Below are 23284 nucleotides of genomic sequence, written 5' to 3'. Positions count from 1 at the left end.
AATGGCGTTGACGCAGACAAATGGACGCAGAATGCACAAAATCTGAGACAAACAAAATGTAACGTACAAATTTCCATTGGGTTGTCTAATGGGCATGGCTTACTCGAAAAGGCGATAGGTCAATTCACTGCAACTCCAGAAAACCATGTACAATGTCTTTGAATTTAGCATGTCAATGATGTTATGTTCACCAAATATAACTTTGGGGTTTAAAAACATTAAGCGCATGGCATCACATGATGAAATGGACTGTTTCTTGGAATCTTGCCACGTTACAAGTTGATCTGATTTTATATAGCAAATTGTGCAAGTACAAAATATGTGAACACTATGAAAAAAATATCAACTGATCATCGTGATGTCCATTTGTATATGTATGACTTCATGCACTTGCTCAGGTTCCAATCAGGGACAAGATGAAATCCCACTGAACTATTTCCAATTTGGTTTTCTGCAGAGTCTTGAAGGAATGTCTCAAGCAAAAAAATTAAAAACACAGCTTTCATATTGTCACAAATGTTGTGAAAAGTCCATCATTAGAATCACAGGCAACTTCATTTAAAAATTGGTACTGACTTTGGAATGGAATTTACATGAACGTTTAAGGATTAAAATGTTCAGTATCAAAGCTTTAATGAAAGCTTTGACAGATTTAGGAGTTCTCTTTACCATCTGGTTCAACACCTGGAAGTGCATCACACAGAGAAATACGAGGTGTCCCCTTGTAGTTCTTGAGCATTTTTCTTGGGATGGAGTCCTCCACTTCCACAAGATCTACATCACTGACTGGAATTATTTCCAGGATCAGGAGCATCTGGTCCAGATCATGCTCCCCAGCAAAGAGTGGCTTACCAGTCAACATCTCAGCAAAGACGCACCCTGCAGACCACACGTCTATGGCCTCTGTGTAGTCACATGGGCAGAAGATGAGCTCTGGAGATCGGTACCAGCGAGTTGAGACATTTTGGGTGAGATGGCCCTGGAAAGTAGAGATACAGTGTATATGCATGTTCTTTATGCATGTTCAAGTATTGCCGACTCTTTCATTAAATACATACATGTATGCACATGGTACAATCATGAGCAATGTCTCCTACATGTATATTTCATCACAAAATACTTGGTCATTTTCAAAAAAGTAATGAACATTTTCAAAATTTTAACAAATTTTTTTCAGCATTTTCTATGAAGTTTACAACATATTTCCAGTGGTTTTTATTTGAAGAAAAGAAATTGTTCACTTTTGTGCCAGCTACTGTTACGAGTGCCATTTTTTTTTTTTTTTTTGGATTTCGCGCATGAATCACCCTGGAAGGTGCCATATATTGTCCGTTAGTGTGCATAATCATCGGTTTTGAACAGCGGCCCCATCGACAGATGATACCAGCCCCACCCCACTCCAAAAAATATGTGTCTACATTTCAGCACGGATATGCAAATGCCCTTTTTGGGAAATCGTTAAAATTCAATCCATCTAATTTTATTATGTTCTACAAACACGCACATGAATTCAAAATGTCTGCACCGAGGACAGCTTCAAAGCGTCTCCACGTGCAGAATGAGAAGTTAGCACTCTAGTAATTTAATATAGCTCTATGGTTTAGACATATAGACATTAGGCCTATACAGGAGACTTGGTTACGTGGATAACAGGTGATACTCAGACTACCTGTCAGGGAAGTTTTAACACATTTTCCATTTTGCCATATTTGTAGTGAAGTATACAGACATACACAAAACCAACCATCATAGCACTGCACCAAGACGCTGCGACACATGCTCTTCAATCTTTGTGCAGACCATAAAAATATTGTCTTTATTTTTATTTTCACAGAAATACAATTGTCTTTACTTTATTTCGATATCAGTGCAAATGCAATGAACACAACCAGAGATTCGTGTTTGTTGAGTACAAACGCTGGGTGATCGGGGCAACATCGGGTCACAAGATATCTGACTTCAGACGAATACAAGAGCAGGTTGAAAGCTGGAAAACTGATATTGGAGAGGTGGAAAGGACCTGCAATGGCTGAAGCAAGACGAAGAGCTGGCCCCAGATTACTGCTGCAAGAACACAACCCCAAATAATATTCTCTGGCTCTCATTCTCAGCAATTATTCAGTACTTCTATTAGCCTATGTACATGTACATTGATTTTGTTGGATTTATCATGTATTGTTTAGGTATTTACCTGATTTGGTTTGGATTACTGTATTCCGGGTTATGATGATTAATCTATATCAAAGATTTTTGAAAGTGTTGATATCTTTGCTTTGTTCATTTGACTTATTATTTATTCTAGTTGAAATTTGATTCACATCCGACTCAAAGAGTACAAGACGCACACAAGTCAAGCCTTGTGTTCCTTATTTTGTATAAATTATCTATTTTTTACTTGTATATAATTACTTTGTGGTGTTACGGGAGTATATTCCTCGATTTTATTGATGGATTGATTTTGACGACTGTTTATAAAACCAGTGCCCGGTTTGATAAGTAGATTGAATAGGGTAAGTAACATCACAGAATAATGTATGATTGTATCTGTATGATGGTAATCAGTTGAGGACGACATTTTTTCAAAAAGGAGAAGAGTGTCACGAGTATAAATAATATAGCCCCCCTCTATTTATTTTTTCACTATCATATTCATAAGTTAATTTACATCGTAATGTAGTCACTCTTGCGTGGCTTTTATCATTTAAATTATGCGAGGTGCACTTACCTACAGTTTCGCGCCGAGGTTTAAATCACTGTTTGGCGAAGACCGTTCAAAACATGCAATTTCTGTCTATTTTTAGAATAAACATCAGGAAGGATATAGCCAGAAGCCACCCAGTGTATTCCTCTACACCTTTACTTTAAACCCGGTCACACATAGAAGAGATACCGGTATGTATTAAAGATATATCAGAAATAAAACGAAAACCATTGGCTGACGGGTTTGTTGTTAACTAAATATTGTGACATTTCCTGATGGGCAGGAAACTATATCTTGTGTTCTCTGTTCAGTCTCTGTATTACACTACACTAACAATGTATGAGAGTTGACTTTTTTCCTAGATGTAAATAATAAGACATAACTGCTGCGAGCTCGCTTGTAAATACACGCAAACTGTCAAAAATACAATTACCCACATAACTGCACCCGTCAAAATGTTACATGGGTAATCGCTTGCTAGATCAAAACAATTGAAGCCTTGTACCCCACCTGGTTATGACTGTTTTATACACGTAGATTTGTTGTCTTGTGTGTAGCACATATCATCACAGCGAATGTTTCCATGGTAAAGCTTCTCAGCCAAAGAAATCTCAGTCCTAACTTTCCGTCAAATCGTTATATCTGTAATTTCACCCTCCTGTAAAATATGTAGATAGATAGACCCCTGGTTGACTTCTTATGGTGTTTTCCACTCACTGAGATGAGTTTCTGACTCGGGTGATCTTCAACAACCTTTCCATTTTCCTGAGGGATGTTTCATGACTGGTATCCTGTCACCAGAGTTATGTGGGTAATCACTGCATGATGGTAATCAGGGCAAAGATTTATAAAATGTTTTTAGCAGATCAAGACAAGCCAAATTTGTTGCTAGTGACAGGAGATAATGACCAGTAACATCATTTCAGTGTTTGAAGCTAAGTGAAATTAAATAGAACAAAACAACATTATGACACAAGAGACGGACACAATGACTGGTGCATCATTACCCATGTAACATGATACATGTATGGACATAAACATGGACGCAGAAAACGGTTACCCTGTGTAATTTTGTTTGCACTACACAACTGAATGTTTCATGGGGGGGCAGATAGATGGGGCGAGAGCAGAGTGCCTACGGTAGTCTGTGTACCTCTTCCATTCGTAAAAAAGGGCAATGCAAAATAGTCATAGAAATAGCCCTTTTAAAGTTATAATTTTAACACTTTCTGGTTTCTCCTGGTGTTGTTCAAGCTCTTGTTCTACTCCAAATGTGTGTATTTATAGTCCAGTATCGAAAGACAAATTCTGGAAAATAATCTGTATTCACTTCGATCTCTCATGCACTGAATCCTTTACAATGACGCCCCCATACATGTAGTTCTCTATTTTTCATCGGCATTTTGTGAGTCAAATTTTCATGATGCGCATGAGCCGTGCCGTATTTCGAAGAAATTTTGAGCAACATGTGTGCGTATTTAGAACATTTTGTACACTGCGCAAACACGTACATGTGGTCTCACAACCACCACTGAAATTTTTCTTGCTCTCTTCGCCATCCCCAGATTCATCATCCTGATTTTTAAAGCAGTGCAATTCTGTACAACTAAAATCTGAATCCTTAAAAAATGCAGGAAATCATTGCAGTTGAACTCCACGTGCAACAACCTTGAAGATCTGTTTGACGTAGTTTATGATTACAATACAGATTTCCAGCCGTACACTACTACAATCCAAGCCTATGTGCATCTACCATACAATCGGTGCACTGACGACTTGTAGAACTTATTTATTAAAATTGCACTCGCAACACCAATGTCGCGGTGCCCAATTCATCAAATCTGTTGAAATTTAGTTTATATAATTAGACTTTCCAGGGAAAAGATAAAACTAGATTTATGTTTGTGGACAAACACAGGGCAACTTTTTTTGTGACGTAAAATGTAAAGTTAAGTTCCATCTAGGAAGGATGTGTAGTTCTGTTTATAATAAATGGTAATATAAAATGTGGTTACATTCTTATGGGCTTTGAATTATGCTGTCACATGTCAAGTAATGACTTCATCATGAAATCACATAAATTTTCATCTATAACACATCCCGGTTTAGCTACATACCAACCTTCAACCCAATCGGGCCTGTAGTTCAAATTACAATGTACTTCCAGTTTCAACTGGAAGGAAGGGTCACGTGATTTTGCACGTTATCAAAACTGAAGATCCTGGATTATTCTATCAACTCCTGTAAACAACAGTTGACTTTATATTGAATCTTAAAGGTGAAATCTAGAAATCGTAGGTTGCTTGTAATCTGATACTTGATGACGTCATCGTGACGACGATTATATCTGTCACGGTTGATTTTTCAGCAGTTTTTAAAGGTTTAAAGGGCTTCCGGTCTGGTGACGTCATCAATCTTTCCCACCTTAACTTGTTCTAAAGATTAGGCTGATTATATACATCAGTTATAGGCCTAAAGTGATTTCAGCAAACTTCGCCACATGCATCAACTGATTATTTGTTTTTAAACCTTTTCAACATGCCGCTAGATGGCGCTCTAACATTTTATGACGTCACCGGTAATTTCTTTTGTAAATTACAACCAAGCCAGAGACTTACATCATTGAAAGCAAGTTCACAGGGTTTTTTTAACTTTCAAATTATAAGGCCGGAAAACAAATAGTTCTGCTTCCGATTACATGCCTTTCAAAAATAGGGTCGGTCTGTCGGAATTTTTTTTTTTTGCCAATTTTTTTTATGCAGATTGAATGGGGTATTCAATTATATGCGAAGTTTTAGCCTGAACTATTTCCATTGCACTACAAAAGCTATACACAAAATGGCCGCAAAAAGTGAATACAACCTACCTTTATTATTGTCAATATATTTACGTTTGATAATTCTTTAAAAATAATGGAAAATTCAGGCCTTTCGAATAATATGCACAACGCTAGTCAAGAAGGGAAGCTGACCAAAACACCGAAGTGTGTGATGCACCGTGCATGTGTTGCCCGTGGCCGACAGACCTCGTTTTACAGTTGAAAATTTCGGGAAACACTACTCGTATTTGGAGTGATATACTCCAAATACGAGTAGTGTGATCTCAAAATGAACTCTTGAACATGGAAAATACATACACTGACAAGCTAGATCAATTCTGTGAAATAACTTGCAAAAAAGGTTCTTTCTCCATCTCCATTTCTTGGCATTTTTACGATGTCGAATCCGACCAGTTGACACTGACAGTGCACGTGCCTAATGCATAGCCATGCTAGCGCTAGCGATCGCATAGCCATGACAGACTGGTTACCACACTTTCATCATGTGTTCTAAATTGGCCCCTGCGCGGCGCGGTGGGAACCAGTCGTCACTGCACTGAGCAAGGTTATAGTCACTGTGACATCGAATTGCGAGGTATGATGACAGATCGCGAAGCGAATTTGGTTTCTTTTGAAAAAAATAGCTAATGTTAAGTAAGAAAACAAATATACAAGCATTTTTTTGACGCAAATGGGTTGTTGAGAGGTATTTTGTGAAGACAGAAAAGACAACAAGCTTTTATTTTTATTTATTCAATCAATTCAGGGTCGCAGCCTAAAAATAGGGTCGGTCGGGTAACCGGATGCAGAAGTATTATTTTTTTTTGGCCTAAGGCACTTCCAGTTTGCGTCTATCAATGTCCCGTCAAAACCTATGGTGCCATGGCACCATACATGTACGTCACCCGTTGAATTGGCACGGAATGACCCACAGGTGTTGTCTATATTAAGGTCAACACTAATTTTGAAATGATTACCGCAAACTTAGCCACACACATCATCTGATTATCAGAGTTGTAATGACTCGAGTCCGACTCGAGTCACAATTTTTGGTGACCAGACTTGACTCGAGTCCCTATGGGTAAATGACTCAACTTGAGTCACTGCGAGCAAATGACTGAGCTCGACTTGACTTGAGTCCCTTACCAGAAGACTCAACTCGACCTGAGCGAAAGCTAACAAGACTCGAGTCCCAAAAATGAAAGCAAAACTTTGTGAAAAATATTTGCAATGACTTACAGTGCAAAATATGTTCATGACACTTTGCAAATTCATGCAATACACTTGTCATGAAAAGACCTTTGACCTTGAATTACAAAAATAAATATGCTTCAAATTTCTTAATTGTTTTTCAGATGTTAGTTTATGATGTAAGCAACAATCTTGGAATATTTTGTGATGTTGGCTCTTAAAGTTTTCAAGTTATGATTTTTTAAGATGGCATGTCCAGGAAAAAAACCTAATTTGTATTTGGGCAATTCTCCATGGGAGAGCAAAAAATGTCAAAAATAAATATTTACATATTAAACCTTTTTTGTACTTTTTCCAGGCCTCAATTAAATGGGGAATTCAGTTCAAAAAACGAAATTGAAAAAAATTACATATTTCTGGTAAAAACAGTGATTTTTGCAATTTATGATTAAAAACGTTCAGATTTAGTAAAAAAATAAAATTTAGTGTATGTATTACTTTCTGAATTATAGGGAAAAGATTTGATTTATTTTATGATGTTACAAGTTACTAACATTACTCAGGGTCATTAAAAAAAATTCTAAAAATATAAATATATATATATATAGTGTAGGCCTTCATTTAAAAATGTCAAAATTAGCACGTAATTCCGTTACCGAAAAAATGGCAAAAGTTACTTATTTCACAAATTTTCTTGTTTTTTTTCTTCAAATCATGTATGTTTAGAAAAGACCCTACTACAAACATAAATGAAAAATAAAAACTTTAAAATAGTAATTTCTTGGCATTTTTCCAAGTGGTAACGGAATTACGAAACGGTAACGGAATTACGGTAACGGAATTACGGTAACGGAATTACGGTAACGGAATTACGGTAACGGAATTACGCATGCACAAAGTATGCACATTTCCTCCAGATTATGTACATGACATATTATTAAATAGGAGATTTGCTTGTAACCTTGGACAATAACTTTAAATACTAAATTACTTGTTAAATCATTTCCCTCTTTAATTTGCTATTATATAATTAAAAATAATCAGGTGTTCCATTGATATTTTTTACTTTTACGTTTTCTTTTTTACTATTTAAAAAATGCTAATAGTTGTTTGGATGCTTAAAGGGAATATACAACATTTTCAAACATCAGAAAATAAAACTACCAAGTTTTTACAAAATACCTTACTAGGATGTTGGTAAATGACAGTCTAAAGCATCCTGTAAAATTATGGCACCTGGTGTGAAGTAATTTTCAAGAAAATGATATTTTTGTATACATTTCCAACGGTGGTCGGCCGACCACCGTTGGAAAAACCCAACTATTTTTCAACTACTGCTCCAACTTTACACTCTTTCCAGTCCAAATTTTGTTTGCTATTTGTTACATGTTCATGAACGGGTGCAGGCCAGCTAGTCTGGTTCCCTTATCCTCCAATTTTCCGGCATCTATAAATTGATCCATTTTACCTTTAGTGGAGTCAGGGAACCAGACTACTTGAACAGTTTTTTTTTTCTTGGTTTTTCCAGCATTTTTTAACGCAAAACTTCAAACATGTCAGTGTAACAATATTTGATCTATTATACTAACCCCTCAAATAGTTCATTTCTTAAAATTACAGCAAAAGCCAATGATGTACATTCCCTTTAAATATGTGTTGCCAAAGCCGTTGTCTGGTACCAACAGAAAATATATTCCACAACAAGTATATATGAAAGTTGAGTACCAGACTGTACTTGTACTTCTACTTGGCATAACTTAACATCTTCCCTTGCTCAGAGATGCCAACCAGTGCAGTTTTATTGTATTTTCCACGATAAACTAGTGAAATACGATAATACAATTGTTCATAGTAAAATTAGATTTTCGTTAAAAAAAAATATACATATACATATTGCTTTCATTTGACCTTGACCTTTGACCTTAAAAATGAAGCCCAGACATGTTTAGGCCTACATTTACATTTTGATCTGCTAATTTTCACTTAGCTTTCCCCTTGTGGCATTTTATAAACTTCTAAAATTTGTATTGTGATGAGTTTATGTTGAATTCAATGTAAAAGTATTGCATTTACCTATTACATGTAAACCTATGGCGTAATTCCGTTACCGCCCAGGCGTAATTCCGTTACCGTGATTAAAATGCAAATTATGAAAAGAGTGATTATTTTTTCAACTTTGTTCTGCATTGTAGTTAACAACACCCCTGAACTCTATAAATAACAGGTAGTGTCCAATTTTAAAATTTCAAAACTTCAGAGAGTTTTATTAATTTATGCAAGAACTCAAATATGCTTGTCCTCCGTCCGTAATTCCGTTACCGATATTAAGCTCCGCCCCTTAAAGGGTAATCTTGTGGGATTTTTTTTTTTTAGCGGTCAATCAATTCTATTGGGTCTTGGCTCCCTTTCCATGTTTAGATTAGTTGCCTAGCATAGGAGGGGGAAGGCTGTTAGACACCTCAGGGTAAGGACATCTACTGGATGACACATGCTTCCCCCATCCCCTCCCTGCTACCCCCGTAGTTATGCCATTATCTAGAGCTACACTGTAGCAAGATGCTGCATAAACAATCAACACAACACATAAAGGCTGTAAAGGGCAAGTGTGTACAGGTAAACCTGCACATATGCAGTCTGTACATTTGTTTGAAATTATGCAAGTTAGTTTTTTTCCTGGACATGCTATCTTTAAAAAATCATAACTTGAAAACTTTAAGAGTGCCCATCTCAAAAATTTCCAAAATTATGGAATTTGAAGCATAATTATTTTCGTAATTCAAGGTCAACGGTCATTTTGTTACCTATTTTGTCTGCTCTTCATGCTACAATTTGGTTTTATTTCATGAAACGGAGGCCTTTCGAAGAGCTTATGCATATACAATATATATATGATGTACAACTTCGCTTTGTAGGTGCTATATAGTTTTGGAGATGCAAGTATTTAAAGTTCAGAGTTCATGCTAATAAGTCAAAAGTTCGTTGACCCGTATCTCAAAAACTAACAAGCCAAGTTACAAAAAATTTCAGTTCAGGGGGTTTCTCATACAGGCCAATCATCACACCAAATATCATTTCAATCTGTGAGGGTCGGGTCCAAAATCATGTTGAATTGACATGGAATGACCCACTTTTAAATTATAAGGCACTTCCTGTTTCGACCGGAAGGGTCATGTGATTATTAAAGCACATACATGTACAAGATAAAATGAAGATCCTGGATTATTCTATCAATTCTTTGCAAAAATCAAGTTCAGATCTCTCACGGTTGGTTTTATAAAGATTTTCAAAGATTTAATCTAGAAATCTTTCATTGCTTGAAATTTGACACCAATGACGTCATCACAATGTCAGAGTAACATGCACCACTAGGGATGAGGGTCGATATATATTGAAAGTTACAAGTTCATACCATAAACTGTTTAGGAGTATTGTCCAGGAAAAAAAAGAAAAAAAGAAGAAGATTACCATAACAAATTTGAACTACAGTGTATTTTCCCTTGAAAAGATTCAGTAAACATGTACAGGAAATTGTACAATTTCCAAAAAGTGCAAAATACCTTGTGTGAGTAGTCTGGATCAAGGATTCGGGCCATGCCGAAATCGCCAATCTTAAGCACCAGATCTTCAAAATTAATCAAAAGATTGTCCGGCTTCAGGTCCCGATGCAGAACATTGGCGCTATGTAGGTATTTCATGCCTCGAAGCAGTTGATACATGAAGAGCCGAGCATGCTCACTGGTGAGAGTGCCTCCAGCAATGATATTCCTTAAGTCAGTGTCCAGCAATTCCTGCACTATGTACAAAGCAGGTGCTTCAGTACATGTACATGTAGTACCTTCACAGTGGTTGGTTCTCTCACCATCAGAATACAGTACATCGTGTATTTTGACTATGTTCTCATGCTGCAGCTTACGAAGGATTCGCACCTCTCTCAGTGCAACCTGAAGACATCAAGACAAATAGACACTGCATGTTAAAGTTACATTCTCCAAAGTTTTGCAAACTTCTTTACGTGGTATAAATGGGTTTATCAATGAGTTCCCCCAATCATACCAATCTTCAAATAAGGTTCAGGCCCCGAAATTAAGCACTTGATACACCTGTGAGAGAATTACCAGGGGCATAGCACGGTCGTTTTTATTGGAGGGGGGTAAACATTTTTGATAAGGGCACTTGCACATTTTTGAAGTGTAAACAGGTATTTTTCTCCCGACACTTGGCCTCCGTAGAATCAAAAGGGGGGGGGGGGGCTGGTAGCATCAGTCGATGGGGGCGGACAATTATGCACACAAAGGGCCAATATATGGTGCTTTTCAGGGCGACACATGTGCGATATTCTGAAGAAAAAAAAGGCACCCACAACGGCAGGAGCCACAAAAAAGTGCACACATTCTTTTTTGAAAAGACACTTGTTCAGAAAAAAAGGGCACTTCGTAAAAAAAGGGCACTCTTTACAAATTATTGGGAGAGGTAAGCCCGTTGAAAAAAAAGGCATTTGAATGGAAAAAGGCAGTCTTTACAAATAATGGGGGGGGGGGGGTAAATACCCCCTTACCTACGCCTATGGTTACATACATCTACCAGTATCTTACACACGATTACTGTATTAATACAATTCTGGAATTATTTGAAGTTGAAGAATTGTTCTGATTCAAGATGTGTAGACAAGATTAAATGCGATTCTTTATGAATCACCATCCAATCAAAACATGGGAACTGGTACCTTGCAATTTTTCTGGTTGGCCAGTCCTATCTTCTTGATGGCTACACTTTTATCACACTCCACATCAATAGCAGAGTACACTTGACCCCCACCCCCAAAACCAAGGGGCTGTAGGTCACAGAAGCGTGGTCCAACATAAAAGCTTTGGCTGCGGTACTGTTTAGCCATGGTGGAAATGTAGGGTGCACCTCAGCGAAACTACTTCTGAAAAAAAAAATGGTTATGATTATTGTAGTAAGACAGAGTTCACAAAGAAAAGATACATGACCCCAACTACATGTATTAAACCTATCAATAGGTTCTTTGTTCACGTAACTTTTTCTTGTGGACAAAAACAAGAAGGGGATTTAAAGGCACGAATTAGAATATATTTCCATATGCACACTAAATGGAGGTAAAAATACATTGAGGTGCATGTACATGCACCTCAATGTATTTCTTTTACCTCCATTTTCGTGTTTAACTGAACAGAGCTTCACCCCAAGTTTGGGATTTAAATATTTCTACCCTGTCCATACCCACCTTGCATGTCATGTGCAGATAGCCTTTTGGACTATTCCATTTGTTTACACGTGGGTGTTTTTATTCTGACAAGAAGGGGATTTGGAACTCCTAGTTTATCAATAGATATTCCTAATTTTGATGCATAAAATGTATTTACATCAATAAATTTCTGTGTTATGGTGTTCCACTCCGTTGAAACCATAGAGCTATATTAAGTTACTAGAGCGCTAACTCTTTATTCTTGCGCGCGGAGACGCTTTCAAGCCATCCTGGGCGCAGACATTTTGACTTTATCATGTTCATGTGCGTGTTTGTAGAACACAATCAAAATAGATGGATTGAATTTTAAAAGTGTACTCTAAATGCAACACGGAAGTAGTCGATACGCAACAACTTAAGCGTGTCATGACGGTTCAAACAACATCACGGCAAAAAGCATCTGCTGATGGAGGACATCATAGCTCTACTGAGCGAAGCGCTGGAACTACGGTACCCTCCGTACTAGCGCTCAACCGAATAGGCATACTTTGGCTACACATTTATATTAGGCCAAAAAAATTACTTCTACTTCTGATTACACGCCTTTAAAAAATAGGGTCGGTCGGTCAAAATTTATTTTATTTTTTTGCAATTTTTTTATGTTGATTGAATGGGGTATATGCGAAGTTTTAGCCCTGAACTATTTCATTGCACTACGAAAGCTATACAAAAAAATTGCCACAAAAAGTGAAGAAAACCTACCTTAATTATTGTTAATATTTTATCGCTCGATAATTCTTTAAAAATAATGGAAAATTCAGGTCATGCGCGCCATATGCACAACACTAGTCAAGACGGGAAACTGGCCAAAACTCAGTAATGCGTGAATGCATGTGTGGCCAGCGGGCGACAGACCTTGTTTTTACGGTGGACAATTGTGGGGAAACACACTGCATCGTATCACTCCAAATACGAGTAGTGCCATCTCAAAATGAACTCTTGAACATGGAAAATACATACACAGACAAGAGAGATCAAGTTCTGTGAATTAACTTGCAAAAATGTTCTTTCTTCATCGGTGTTTTCTTGGCATTTTTAGAATGTCGAAACCGACTGACCAGTTGACAGTGCACCGCGTGGCCTGCCATGCTATGCGCTAGCGCATAGCTATGCACAGACTGGTTACCAAATTTTCATCATGTCTTCCAAACTGGTCCCTGCGCGGCGCACCGCTGTTGCTTAAGCGACATAAAGCTGTGGGGATACATGGCTCCAGATTTCGGACCCGAGGGGAAATCTCGGTCCCAATACGCGGCAAAATTAAAATGTAAAACAGTATTGGACCCCGAGATTTTTCCCATAGGGTCCGAAATCTAGAACCGTGTATCACCGAAAGTGTCCTTAAACAATATATGAGACTCAATTACGCGGGTACCATACTAGACCGCAATATCGCGTTGTGGAAAACTCTGTTCAAGATTGAAAAAAAATTAATATTCAAACACAGTTTTTTTTATCACTTGCTGGGTTTGCTCTTACGAAAACGCATGATTCAGAGAGATCACAACCTGATTATTTATACAAACCATTTTTTAAGTTTGGCCATACTCATCTTCACAGTCAATTTTGTCATGAAAATTATCCTTTCTTCAATGACCACCGAAACGGAGCGTCTGTATTTGAGTTTAGATTTTAAGCTGATACGCATTTCTTTGGTTTTGGGGGTTTATTACATCACAGATATTCTTATGAACAAACTCATGAAAATTGAAAAGCCCCCAATGTCAATTATTAGGCCTATCGATAATTTTAGGTTTTAGATCGTCCCTCTGTCACAGGTCACCCCTCATGAATTATGCATTTTAATTGACCTCGATGTAAAACTGGCACATGCGCACAACTTCATGTCGCTTTACACACTGGCCGAAACAGCGGTGGGCGCGGCAGGAACCAGTCATCGCTGTATTGAGCTAGCATTTCTCACGTGTTTATCGTCACCGCGACATCGAATTGCGAAGTATTTTTAATAAGATGGAATTTGTACATAAGATTCAAACCAGCCAATCGATCCCGTTAGCTCGGTGATCGAGTGGTATAAGCCTGTTCGGTATGACGATATTTCACGATATTTCGATTTAATTTTCATATCGGAAATCGTATCGATCTCTTTAAAAAACAAGTCAGGTGTGTTTACAAACACAAATGCCCCGCAACCGTGACTGTTTCCATGACATAACACCACTCTAACATCAACTTACATGTACCTTGGTCAAATGGAACGTTCATTGACAGCATTAGTGTCTTCTGTAGGTTTTATATGAATTAATCCTTAATCCCTATGATCTCAGAATAAATACAAGATTTCTATTGTTTTAGCCACTGTGACCTTGACCCTTGACCTTTTGGCCCCAAATGCAAAAGGCTTCTTAGGATTGCCAAGGACAATCCACAAACCAAATTTGAAGTTCATATGTAAAGTATATCTCAAGTTATCACGCTGACAAAATTTCTATTGTTTCAGCCACTGTGACCTTGACCCTTTCGGCCCCAAATGCAATAGGCTTCTTAGGATTACCAAGAACAAGACACAAACCAAATTTGAAGTTCATATGTAAAGTATTTCTCAAGTTATTGCGCTGACAAAATTTCTTTTGTTTTAGTCACTGTGACCTTGACCCTTGACCTTTCGGCCCCAAATGCAAAAGGCTTCTTAGAATTGCCAAGGACAATCCACAAACCAAATTTGAAGTTCATATGTAAAGTATTTCTCAAGTTATCGCGCTGACAAAATGTCTATTGTTTCAGCCACTGTGACCTTGACCCTTGACCTTTCGGCCCCAAATGCAAAAGGCTTCTTAGGATTACCAAGGACAATCCACAAGCCAAATTTGAAGTTCATATGTTAAGTATTTCTCAAGTTATCGCGCTGACAAGATTTGTCCGGACACACACACACACACACCCACCCACCCACCCACGGAAGGACAAGGCGGAAACAGTATGCCCCTTCGGCTTCGCCGCGGGGCATAAAAATTGACACATCGTGGAATTCGATACGCCGAAAAATATCACAATATTCTTTTGTAGTACCGCTTTTGTAAAGTCACCACTTAAGTTAAAATAGAGCGGCTAAAGCGCGCCCATGAAAAACCGCAAACCACAAATTCACTGTTTATACCGCATTGTACCGCAAGGTCTTACCTATTAAGGGGCGGAACCAACTGACTAACGTCACGTGTATTGGATTTTGCGTCTTCCACGTGGCAGATCAAACAACACAATCCAGACCATCTTTTGAACAAGATTGTTCTTAATTTCGCTCCACATGCCAAGTGAAAACGTAATCACGTGTGTATGTAAGCTAGCCAAAGGGAAACAATTCTCTGACATTTCACAAAGAAAATACGGTGCCTGTTTTGTTTTGATGGAAATGTTTCATGTAGAACACTACTTATTCTTAAATCGATTTTGCAGACATCTTTTTCCGTAAAAAAGGTCGTAAGTTCAGCAAGGCAGAACAGAGGCATAGACAAAATTTTGTAAAATAATCACCGTGGATACCGCACAGGTACTAGTCTCTGAAAGAAATAGTTGAACGAGAAGTTCATTTTTGTTGTACAGACAAAACACTGTGCACAAATAATTGAAGATTATGACGTTGAGAAGTGAACATCGGAAATATTGCTTTCGTTTCGGCGCGCACGCAGCCAGGGAGCTTTCCCAAACGAGATCCGCAAACAAAAATATCATAGACATATAATAAAACCTAGACACGGCATTATCTGCTTTTACGTTGTGAATGGACCGATCCAGCAAGCCCCGCCCACTGCGCACTGGGCAAATTAACACGTGCTCCTCTCCAATGCCACGCTGCATGTCGGACGCATGTCGGACTTTAGTGCAAGCATGTTGGATATAAATCACGGCTGTGATTGGTCAGAACACCATGGGGCGGTGCTTACTGGATCAGTCCATTCATTGCCATTCAAGCAAGAATATGTTGTTCTCCCTCAGTTCGGGTGCAAGTGTAGCCTATATAGTGTATAAATGAGTATGACGTAGTGCTGTACTCACACATTTCAACAAAAGCCCGACAATTAAACGCCCGAGAACACAAAGTACTTGTCGTTACGCGTTCTCTCCAATTATGTGCGCCCCTATAGCTCCAGGGCTACGGTGTGCCTGTCCTCGGGGTTGCTCTATGGTTAATACAGTTCACACCTGAAAACGGGAAATACACACTACAGGAAAAGCCCCACACCAGTCTGAGTACCTGAAAACTCCCATCCCCCCCCCCCCCAAAAGAAAACCCATAAAATAAAAAGCTTTTCGGTCCTTTTTTCAAAAATAATTTTCTGATTCGCCCGACCTTAGAAAACAAGGGGGCGGAGGTATGTAATTAAAAAAAAAACACTGGAGACGTATCATTTTGTTCAGTGTAGTTTATTCAATTCGTTTGAAAAGTATTACATGTACTCAAGAACGAATCATGCCCTTTTTAAATCATAGGGATCAATCTGTGGCATATGTCGGAAAGAAATATACAAAATCTCAGATGCTTATTTGAGATGCAAATTATAACGCAACTATTGAACATTTTGATAGTGCCTCTCTCATTATATATAGACCACGAGAAGGTGTTCCATAGAATAGAATCGTGATACATATTCAGTGTCATGTACCACATGTCATTTAATTTTACAGTAGCCCTTCCAATTCAGTAATTGTTCAAGTTAACAATTTATCACAAAGCCTTTTAAAGTGCCAATGTATATTCAGCAGTTCTACAGCATTTTAGCATGTTTTAAGTACTCGTCTACATTCAGAGGCATCATCTGAATGATACTTGAAAAGTTGTCAACATGCTAATGACCCTACCATTTTGTTTCAGAGATTCGGGTTCTAAAATCATTTTAAAAATATCTAATGGTGTCGATGTCTAGATAAGTGTAAAATTGTCAGGGTACTTTTTTTCAAGTTGGTTAATGATCACTTAACATTTTGGTAATGACAACACTGAAACTAATTGGGGCAATCGTGTCTGTAAAATGACCGCTATTCTCAACATGCAATAAAAGAAGGCTATGAACTTAACATCTACAGGTAAGTCAACTTAGGTCAACCGTTTTTGCGCAAGCCTTAAGTAGTAATATTCTGATCCACTGCCGTGACCAGGTTGGTAGGGGGCCAGGGGCATTATTTGCAAAATCATTAAGATATTAAAAGCGATATCGGGAAGGCTGATATAGAAGGGAAATTGGGACAATGAAAATTATCTTTTACAATGCGGACAAACAAAACCACGGCTACTCACAGGGAAGAGATGGGAAAACCATAAACATTTTTAAAAATCTAATCAACCCAGCTATAGTATGACTGCTAAATAACACAAAATCGTTCAATTCGGTATCTTTGGTTTTGAAAAGCATGGCGTCTCTGATATTTACTAGACTGTTTCCCGACCACCCTAATTATAGTCAATAGGCCAAAGGGGTCAGGGAACCAGACAATAGCTTTAATCATCTACTGAGAGTGCGTCAACTTTGGCAAAGCGCTCCGCTGCTGTTTTCTGTCATTCCAAAATCTTTGAAGCCTCTGCATTGTGTGCGCTCTTCATTTGCAGCCGCGTATTGCATCTGGGTACATCACAGAGTGTCAAAGATTTTGGAATGACAGGCAACAGCCGTGGTGCGCTTTGCCAAAGTTGACGCACGCACAGTAGATGATTAAAGCTCTTGTCTGGTTCCCTGACCCCATAAGCCTTTTGACTATGATTAAGGTGGCCTGGGAAATAGCCCCATAAATGTAGCCAATTTACTGGACTACCTGCGTAAATAAAGTCCACACTTCCATCATGTACAAAAACATGTCGAACTTTGTCAAATTTTGATTTTCACATTTAGGCTTAGTTTGTACATGTAGTTTATTTTGGAGTAATTGCAGAATACCCTGCCACTCGGAAATGTGTAAGGACACAATACTGGCTAATTTTAGGGTGGAACTCAATGTTGTCACTCCTGATAACTAAATAGTTGGGTAAAGTCTGTTTTGGTGGTTTAACATGTTAGGTACAAGTATGAAGGGATAAGTAAAATTTTTAAAAATCCACAATTTTCATTTTTTAGTGGTAAAATTCTTGATTTTGGTGAAAATTTACCTCGAAATACCACTTAAAAACTGGACATAACAAGTAAGCCTTTTTGAATGAATTAAAAACACACTTACAATTTATTTCCTCAGATGAATATTGTATTGTAGTTGTTAGTAATGGAATGAATTTTACAAATACAGGTAACCTGTATTCAAAATATTTCTGGTTTGTGCACTGGGACGCCAGATAAACTATTTAACGAAGTTACGTTTGGTGTCCACCTATTTAGCATATTTACTAAGGTCTTTATAAACCCTCCTTTGTATATCCAACCGTAATTTCTGATGATAGAGTCTTCAGAAGCATAATATCAGTTCCTTTATACACAATGACATAAACTTTTAAACTTGACCTTTCCTTAATTCAGATTTAAGGGTGGGTCACCACTTTGGTGTCCATTTTTATTCAACATAATGAATGCCTGATTCATTATGTGTTAGGAGGGAAGGCCAAATACTCTAACAGTGATGTTGTACTCTACATGTGTACCAATATATCTAATCACAATTAGGACATTTGATCTACATAAAAAAAATCAGTCATTCTACACTATGTAACTAATGATAAATGGTGTCCACTAAATGGTGTAACTAACGTAATTATAAAGCTACAGGGGTAGAAAAGTAAATAATACCTAAATGGTTTTGAAGAGCACATTACTTTCTAAGGAGTATCTAGCAGTTTAAAATATTTACTGTGATATCCAGAGCAATAGGAGTACAAATGCCATGCATGTGATTTAACGTTATTTACAGCTGGACACCAAAGTTGCATTAGTTACCGGTACAATGTGCACTTTGTATAATACAATAGTTAATATCTCCAAGCAACAACTTTCAAGTGGAATATTGCTGTTTATTAGTTTAAATGGGTCCCTTTGGTAGTATGGAGAACAACAATTTAATATCAGTTTTGGGCTCAATAATAATATAAAGTTATGTAAATTGTGAAGGCCTATGTGGTGTCCACATGTAACTTACGTAACATTTTGATACAGAGATTGTCAAAAGAGGTCCATATAAGATCGTGAAAGGAACATAATGTTTAATGGATGAATTTCCCTCTGAGGTCCTTACTGTGAGAGGTCATAACATTTTCAATTGATCTGCTATTAAAATGGTTTAACAGCTAAATCTCTCATTTTATTTAACGTTAGTTACGGTGTCCACTTGTTAAATTTGCGACAAAATATTATACACAAAAAAATCTTCTAAATTTTTGATTTTCAGCAATGAATAGCTTTATTGCAAAAAAGAAACTATAATAATCTCCATTTCTGACAATTATGGTCTGGTAACAAGCAAGAAGTGGACACCGTGTAACTAACATTAACTTTCTCTTTATCACCAACATAAAGCTGCTAATAAAGGAAAGATGCTATAAAACTTATCTTCTCATTATTATTTTCTATTGACGGAAGGCCGGTCGAGCATTACAAAAGGGAAACAAAATTAATACAACCAATTTTATTTTTGGTCCCCATGGCCCTAATTTGTTCTCCAGTATTGTGTCCTTACACAAATACACCCCTACATTCTCTGGCTACAAGGTTGGAATCACTGGAAAATAAACAATTCAAGTCCATGCCAGCTACGCTGATACTGAGTGAGGGTCCATTATTGGAGAACAAAGCAACACAAAAGGAATGGGAGTTGCTGAAAAAATTCTAAGTCCAAACCAACTAGGCCTACCCTGTTGGCGGCTACGCGGATACGGAGTGGGAGTGCAGTGGAGCATGACGCATAGTAACCACCAACCACCCTGTTGGCGGCTACGCGGATACGGAGTGGGAGTCCCCTTGAATTTGCTTGAGAACGAAGCAACACAAAAGGAATAAGAGTTGCTGAAAAAATTCGAAGTCCAAACCAACTAGGCCTACCCTGTTGGCGGCTAAGCGGATACGGAGTGGGAGTGCAGTGGAGCATGTCGCATAGTACATACAAGTAGCGCTGAGAAGGTTTATTGAGGGCAATCAACCGTTACTCCGTAGCCGGCTATGAGGTGGATAGATTGAGTGGCGGGGTATTCTGCAATTGTGCCTTTATTTTTGCTTAAGAAGCATCCGGCCTACAGTACTCGCCCTCTTTATAGGCTAATCAGAAGGTGCTGCCTTTCTCAGATGTCTAATTTTCGTGAAATTTCATGTTGAAATTTTGATACGCAAACGTGTGCAAAGGAATCTGGAAATTTCACATAAAATAAACAGCTGAAAAAGAGAGCACTTTCTGATTAGCCTATATAGAGGGGCACACCTTGCAATATAACTTAGGTTAAAGGCGAGTACAGTGTCAGGTAGCCCGACTGCATCTGGCCGTACAGTACTATCGCAAGCTCTGTAGTACGGCCAGACCGCCAATGCTCCCCTACACGCTGAACTCTGATGTAGCGATTTTGCTACCGATTTTGATCGAGATTATCTTTTCATCAAGGACAGAAATTTCCAAAGTTAAGGTTCCTAGTCGTAGAGGAACTCATACCTTTTCGATAAAAACGTTCTTTTATCCCAAAATCTTCATCCATCTGGCCAAAAGATGACATTCAGTCATCATCGCCCACGAAAATCGTCCCAAAAACTTTCCTCCATGCGATTTCAAAATGGCGGCCGCATTGTAATATATGCATTATGCAGGCGCGCTTGGGCAAGATTATGAATATGCATTATTCAGTTCATGACCTCGTGTTTGTATGGCCAGCCACGCTGCGCGCCCAACAAACGTCATGAAATGCAAATAATAAATACCTTGGAGAGTTGATGGTTTCTGATTGGTTGAGACTCGATCACGTGGGGGTGCATTAACGGTGATATAAAGACTGGCTTCAAAGAACAAGCGAAAAAATGGCCCCTGAACCAGCATTGATCCAGCCCAATGGAAGGCAATGATTGGCCAAATTTACAACAGTCATATGGCAGCTTGTAACAATACAGCACTGCACATGCGCTTCAACCACCTTCGCGTGAGACTGACGCGCGCGTACACAACACGGTTGCTATGGGTGCGCCACACATAATTCCGTATGGATGTTGAGTACTCACCTAGAAATCTAAATTTGCCCGTCCGATTGTTCAGGCTGTGTAATTTCGACGAAATTTGCCATCAATAAAGACCCATACGAACATGTAGAAATTAGGGTTAGCCCTGGAGGACTCCCTTTCCTCCCTACGTTACGGAGGGAGTCCTGGGTACACAGGTGCTCACAACCGAACGGAAACATTTCTGACCAATAATTTCAATATTTTTACCTTGTTGGAGAAGCTAATTTTTACGTCGTAGTATTCTATGTGTCCTTATCTGTTGGGCGGCTGGGTTCAGGAATTCCTTGCGATGCTGACTGACGTCAATCAGGAAAATAAACTCGAAAGCAACGTTAAACTTGTACGTGTTTTTAGTCTCTTTTCATCAGTTTCTCACCGCCGAGTCTATTCTAGTCGTACATCATGTACGTCTGTGCAGCGTGTAGTCTGGTTCCCTAGACCGGACAATTATTCTCGACGCTCATATCACATCTGGTCCGGGGGACAGACTATGCTGCATGAATATGCAGTGCGCACGCGCGATTTGCTTAGTAACCACCCTCATACGCACGCGCACTTACTTGAAGGCGCGGTCGCTAATCCAATGACCGAGTGTGTTTTCGCGCCAGTTACCAGAAACACGTTTCGGCTTTGGTCATTGGTTGAGCGTTTTCGTGACATCGGTTGGCTGGAGTGACGTCACGGTTCCAACCAAAACTAAACAAATGAGGGCGCTAGCGTGCGTGCGCGCTTTCAGATCGTACGCACGTACATTTGTACATATCATGTACATGTACATTGTACATGACGTACGACTCTGGGAATAAACTGATGAAAAGAGACTACAAACACGTACAAGTTTAACGTTGCTTTGGAGTTTATTTTCCTGATAAACGTCAGTCAGCATCGCATATGGAATTCCTGAACCCAGCGACCCAACAGATAAGGATACATAGAGTATGTAGGCGTGAAATAAGCTTCTATACCGAGGTAAAACATAACAAAACTCTGGTAAAAATGTTGGGTGGTTTCATGTAGAAAATTCTTGTCCTGGACGTTAGTCGTATTGCAATGAAGACTTCGTCCAACCTGGGCTAAAATAAAATTAGGGTAATCCTTACTTTTAGGACACCTCTATTTTTTACAAGTTCTGTTCAAAACTGACTTTTGCAGATGACTGTCCAGTACCAAAGTGACTTTTGCAGGCTAAAGCAGTCTTTTTTCTTCATATAAACTCATGTTAGTTGTAGTTTTGAAAGCACTTTCTAAGAAAATGTGACTTTCCTACCTTTTTTCGCAGTCAGACGTGCATGTTGTAGTTCTCACACGCGTGAAAGCCCTACATAATGAAAGCCCGATGCTGATTGGCTGCTAAAAAAAAATAATTAGTCTGGTTCCCAGACCAAAAGATTCTGACAACTCCTGAATCTTTTGGTCATGGAACCAGCCTAAAAATAAGTAAGTTAGTCTGGTTCTTAGACCAAAAGATTCTGACTATTCCTGAATCTTTTGGTCTGGGAATCAGATAGCCCGACTGCGTCTGGCCGTACAGTACTATCGCAAGCTCTGTAGTACGACCAGACGCTGAATGCTTCCAAAAAGACTGAATTTTTTTGGCCGCTGATGTAGCGATTTTGCTACATCTTTTGATCGAGATTATCTTTTCATCCAGGACAAAAATTTCCACAGTTAAGGTTCTTAGTCGTAGAGCAATTCTAACCTTTTCGAAAAAACGTTCTTTGGTCTCAATATTTTCATCCATCTGGCCAAAAGACGACTTTCAGTCATCATCTTCCACAAATATCGTCCCGAAAATGCTCCCCCATGCGATTTCAAAATGGCGGCCGCGCTGCAACTCATGAATATGCATAAACAGTCTGTGACGTATGACCGCGTGTTTTTGGACGTGCGTGCGGCGGCGCCGTACGTACATATGTACATGTACATAAAAAAAACAGCCCAGTACGTGCATGCACACCGCCGCGCGGACGTACGTGTGCATGCGCGCACGTACTGGGCTGTTGTCTACAAGTAATGTACATGTTATTAGCTGTTTCGGTTACACACCGAAACAGCTCTTGTTTTCGTTAAGATTTTTTTTTTTCTTTTTTTTTTTTTTTTTTTTTTTTTTTCTCCTTTTTCAGACTTTTTCTCCATAGGTTTAACACACGTTTCTTCCACCAGTCCACTTTGCCACTTTTTCA

General features: G+C 38.6%; 1 protein-coding gene across 3 annotated transcripts in view; it reads right to left on the bottom strand.

Annotated features, from left to right (window-relative positions):
• The window catches only part of LOC119729700 (mitogen-activated protein kinase SLT2/MPK1-like), a 46765-nt gene extending 23909 nt beyond the window's left edge, over positions 1–22856 (bottom strand). Inside the window, exons 1-4 of one of the 3 annotated variants that reach the window (XM_038202394.1) lie at positions 22801–22856; positions 11434–11637; positions 10268–10651; positions 670–979 (exon numbers count right to left, since the gene is read on the bottom strand). In XM_038202394.1, the coding sequence (XP_038058322.1) occupies positions 670–979; positions 10268–10651; positions 11434–11601 (862 nt within the window). In that variant the 5' untranslated portion in view covers positions 11602–11637; positions 22801–22856. Of the gene's footprint in view, positions 1–669; positions 980–10267; positions 10652–11433; positions 11638–15990; positions 16146–22368; positions 22411–22800 lie in introns of those variants that run through there. The other 2 variants (XM_038202386.1, XM_038202404.1) reach the window with 2 other exon arrangements.
• Between the last annotated feature and the right edge of the window lie 428 nt (positions 22857–23284).

This window comes from Patiria miniata, unplaced genomic scaffold, assembly GCF_015706575.1.
Source record: "Patiria miniata isolate m_02_andy unplaced genomic scaffold, ASM1570657v1 HiC_scaffold_1, whole genome shotgun sequence".
Taxonomy (NCBI): domain Eukaryota; kingdom Metazoa; phylum Echinodermata; class Asteroidea; order Valvatida; family Asterinidae; genus Patiria; species Patiria miniata.
This window is presented reverse-complemented; position numbering and strand designations above follow the sequence as displayed.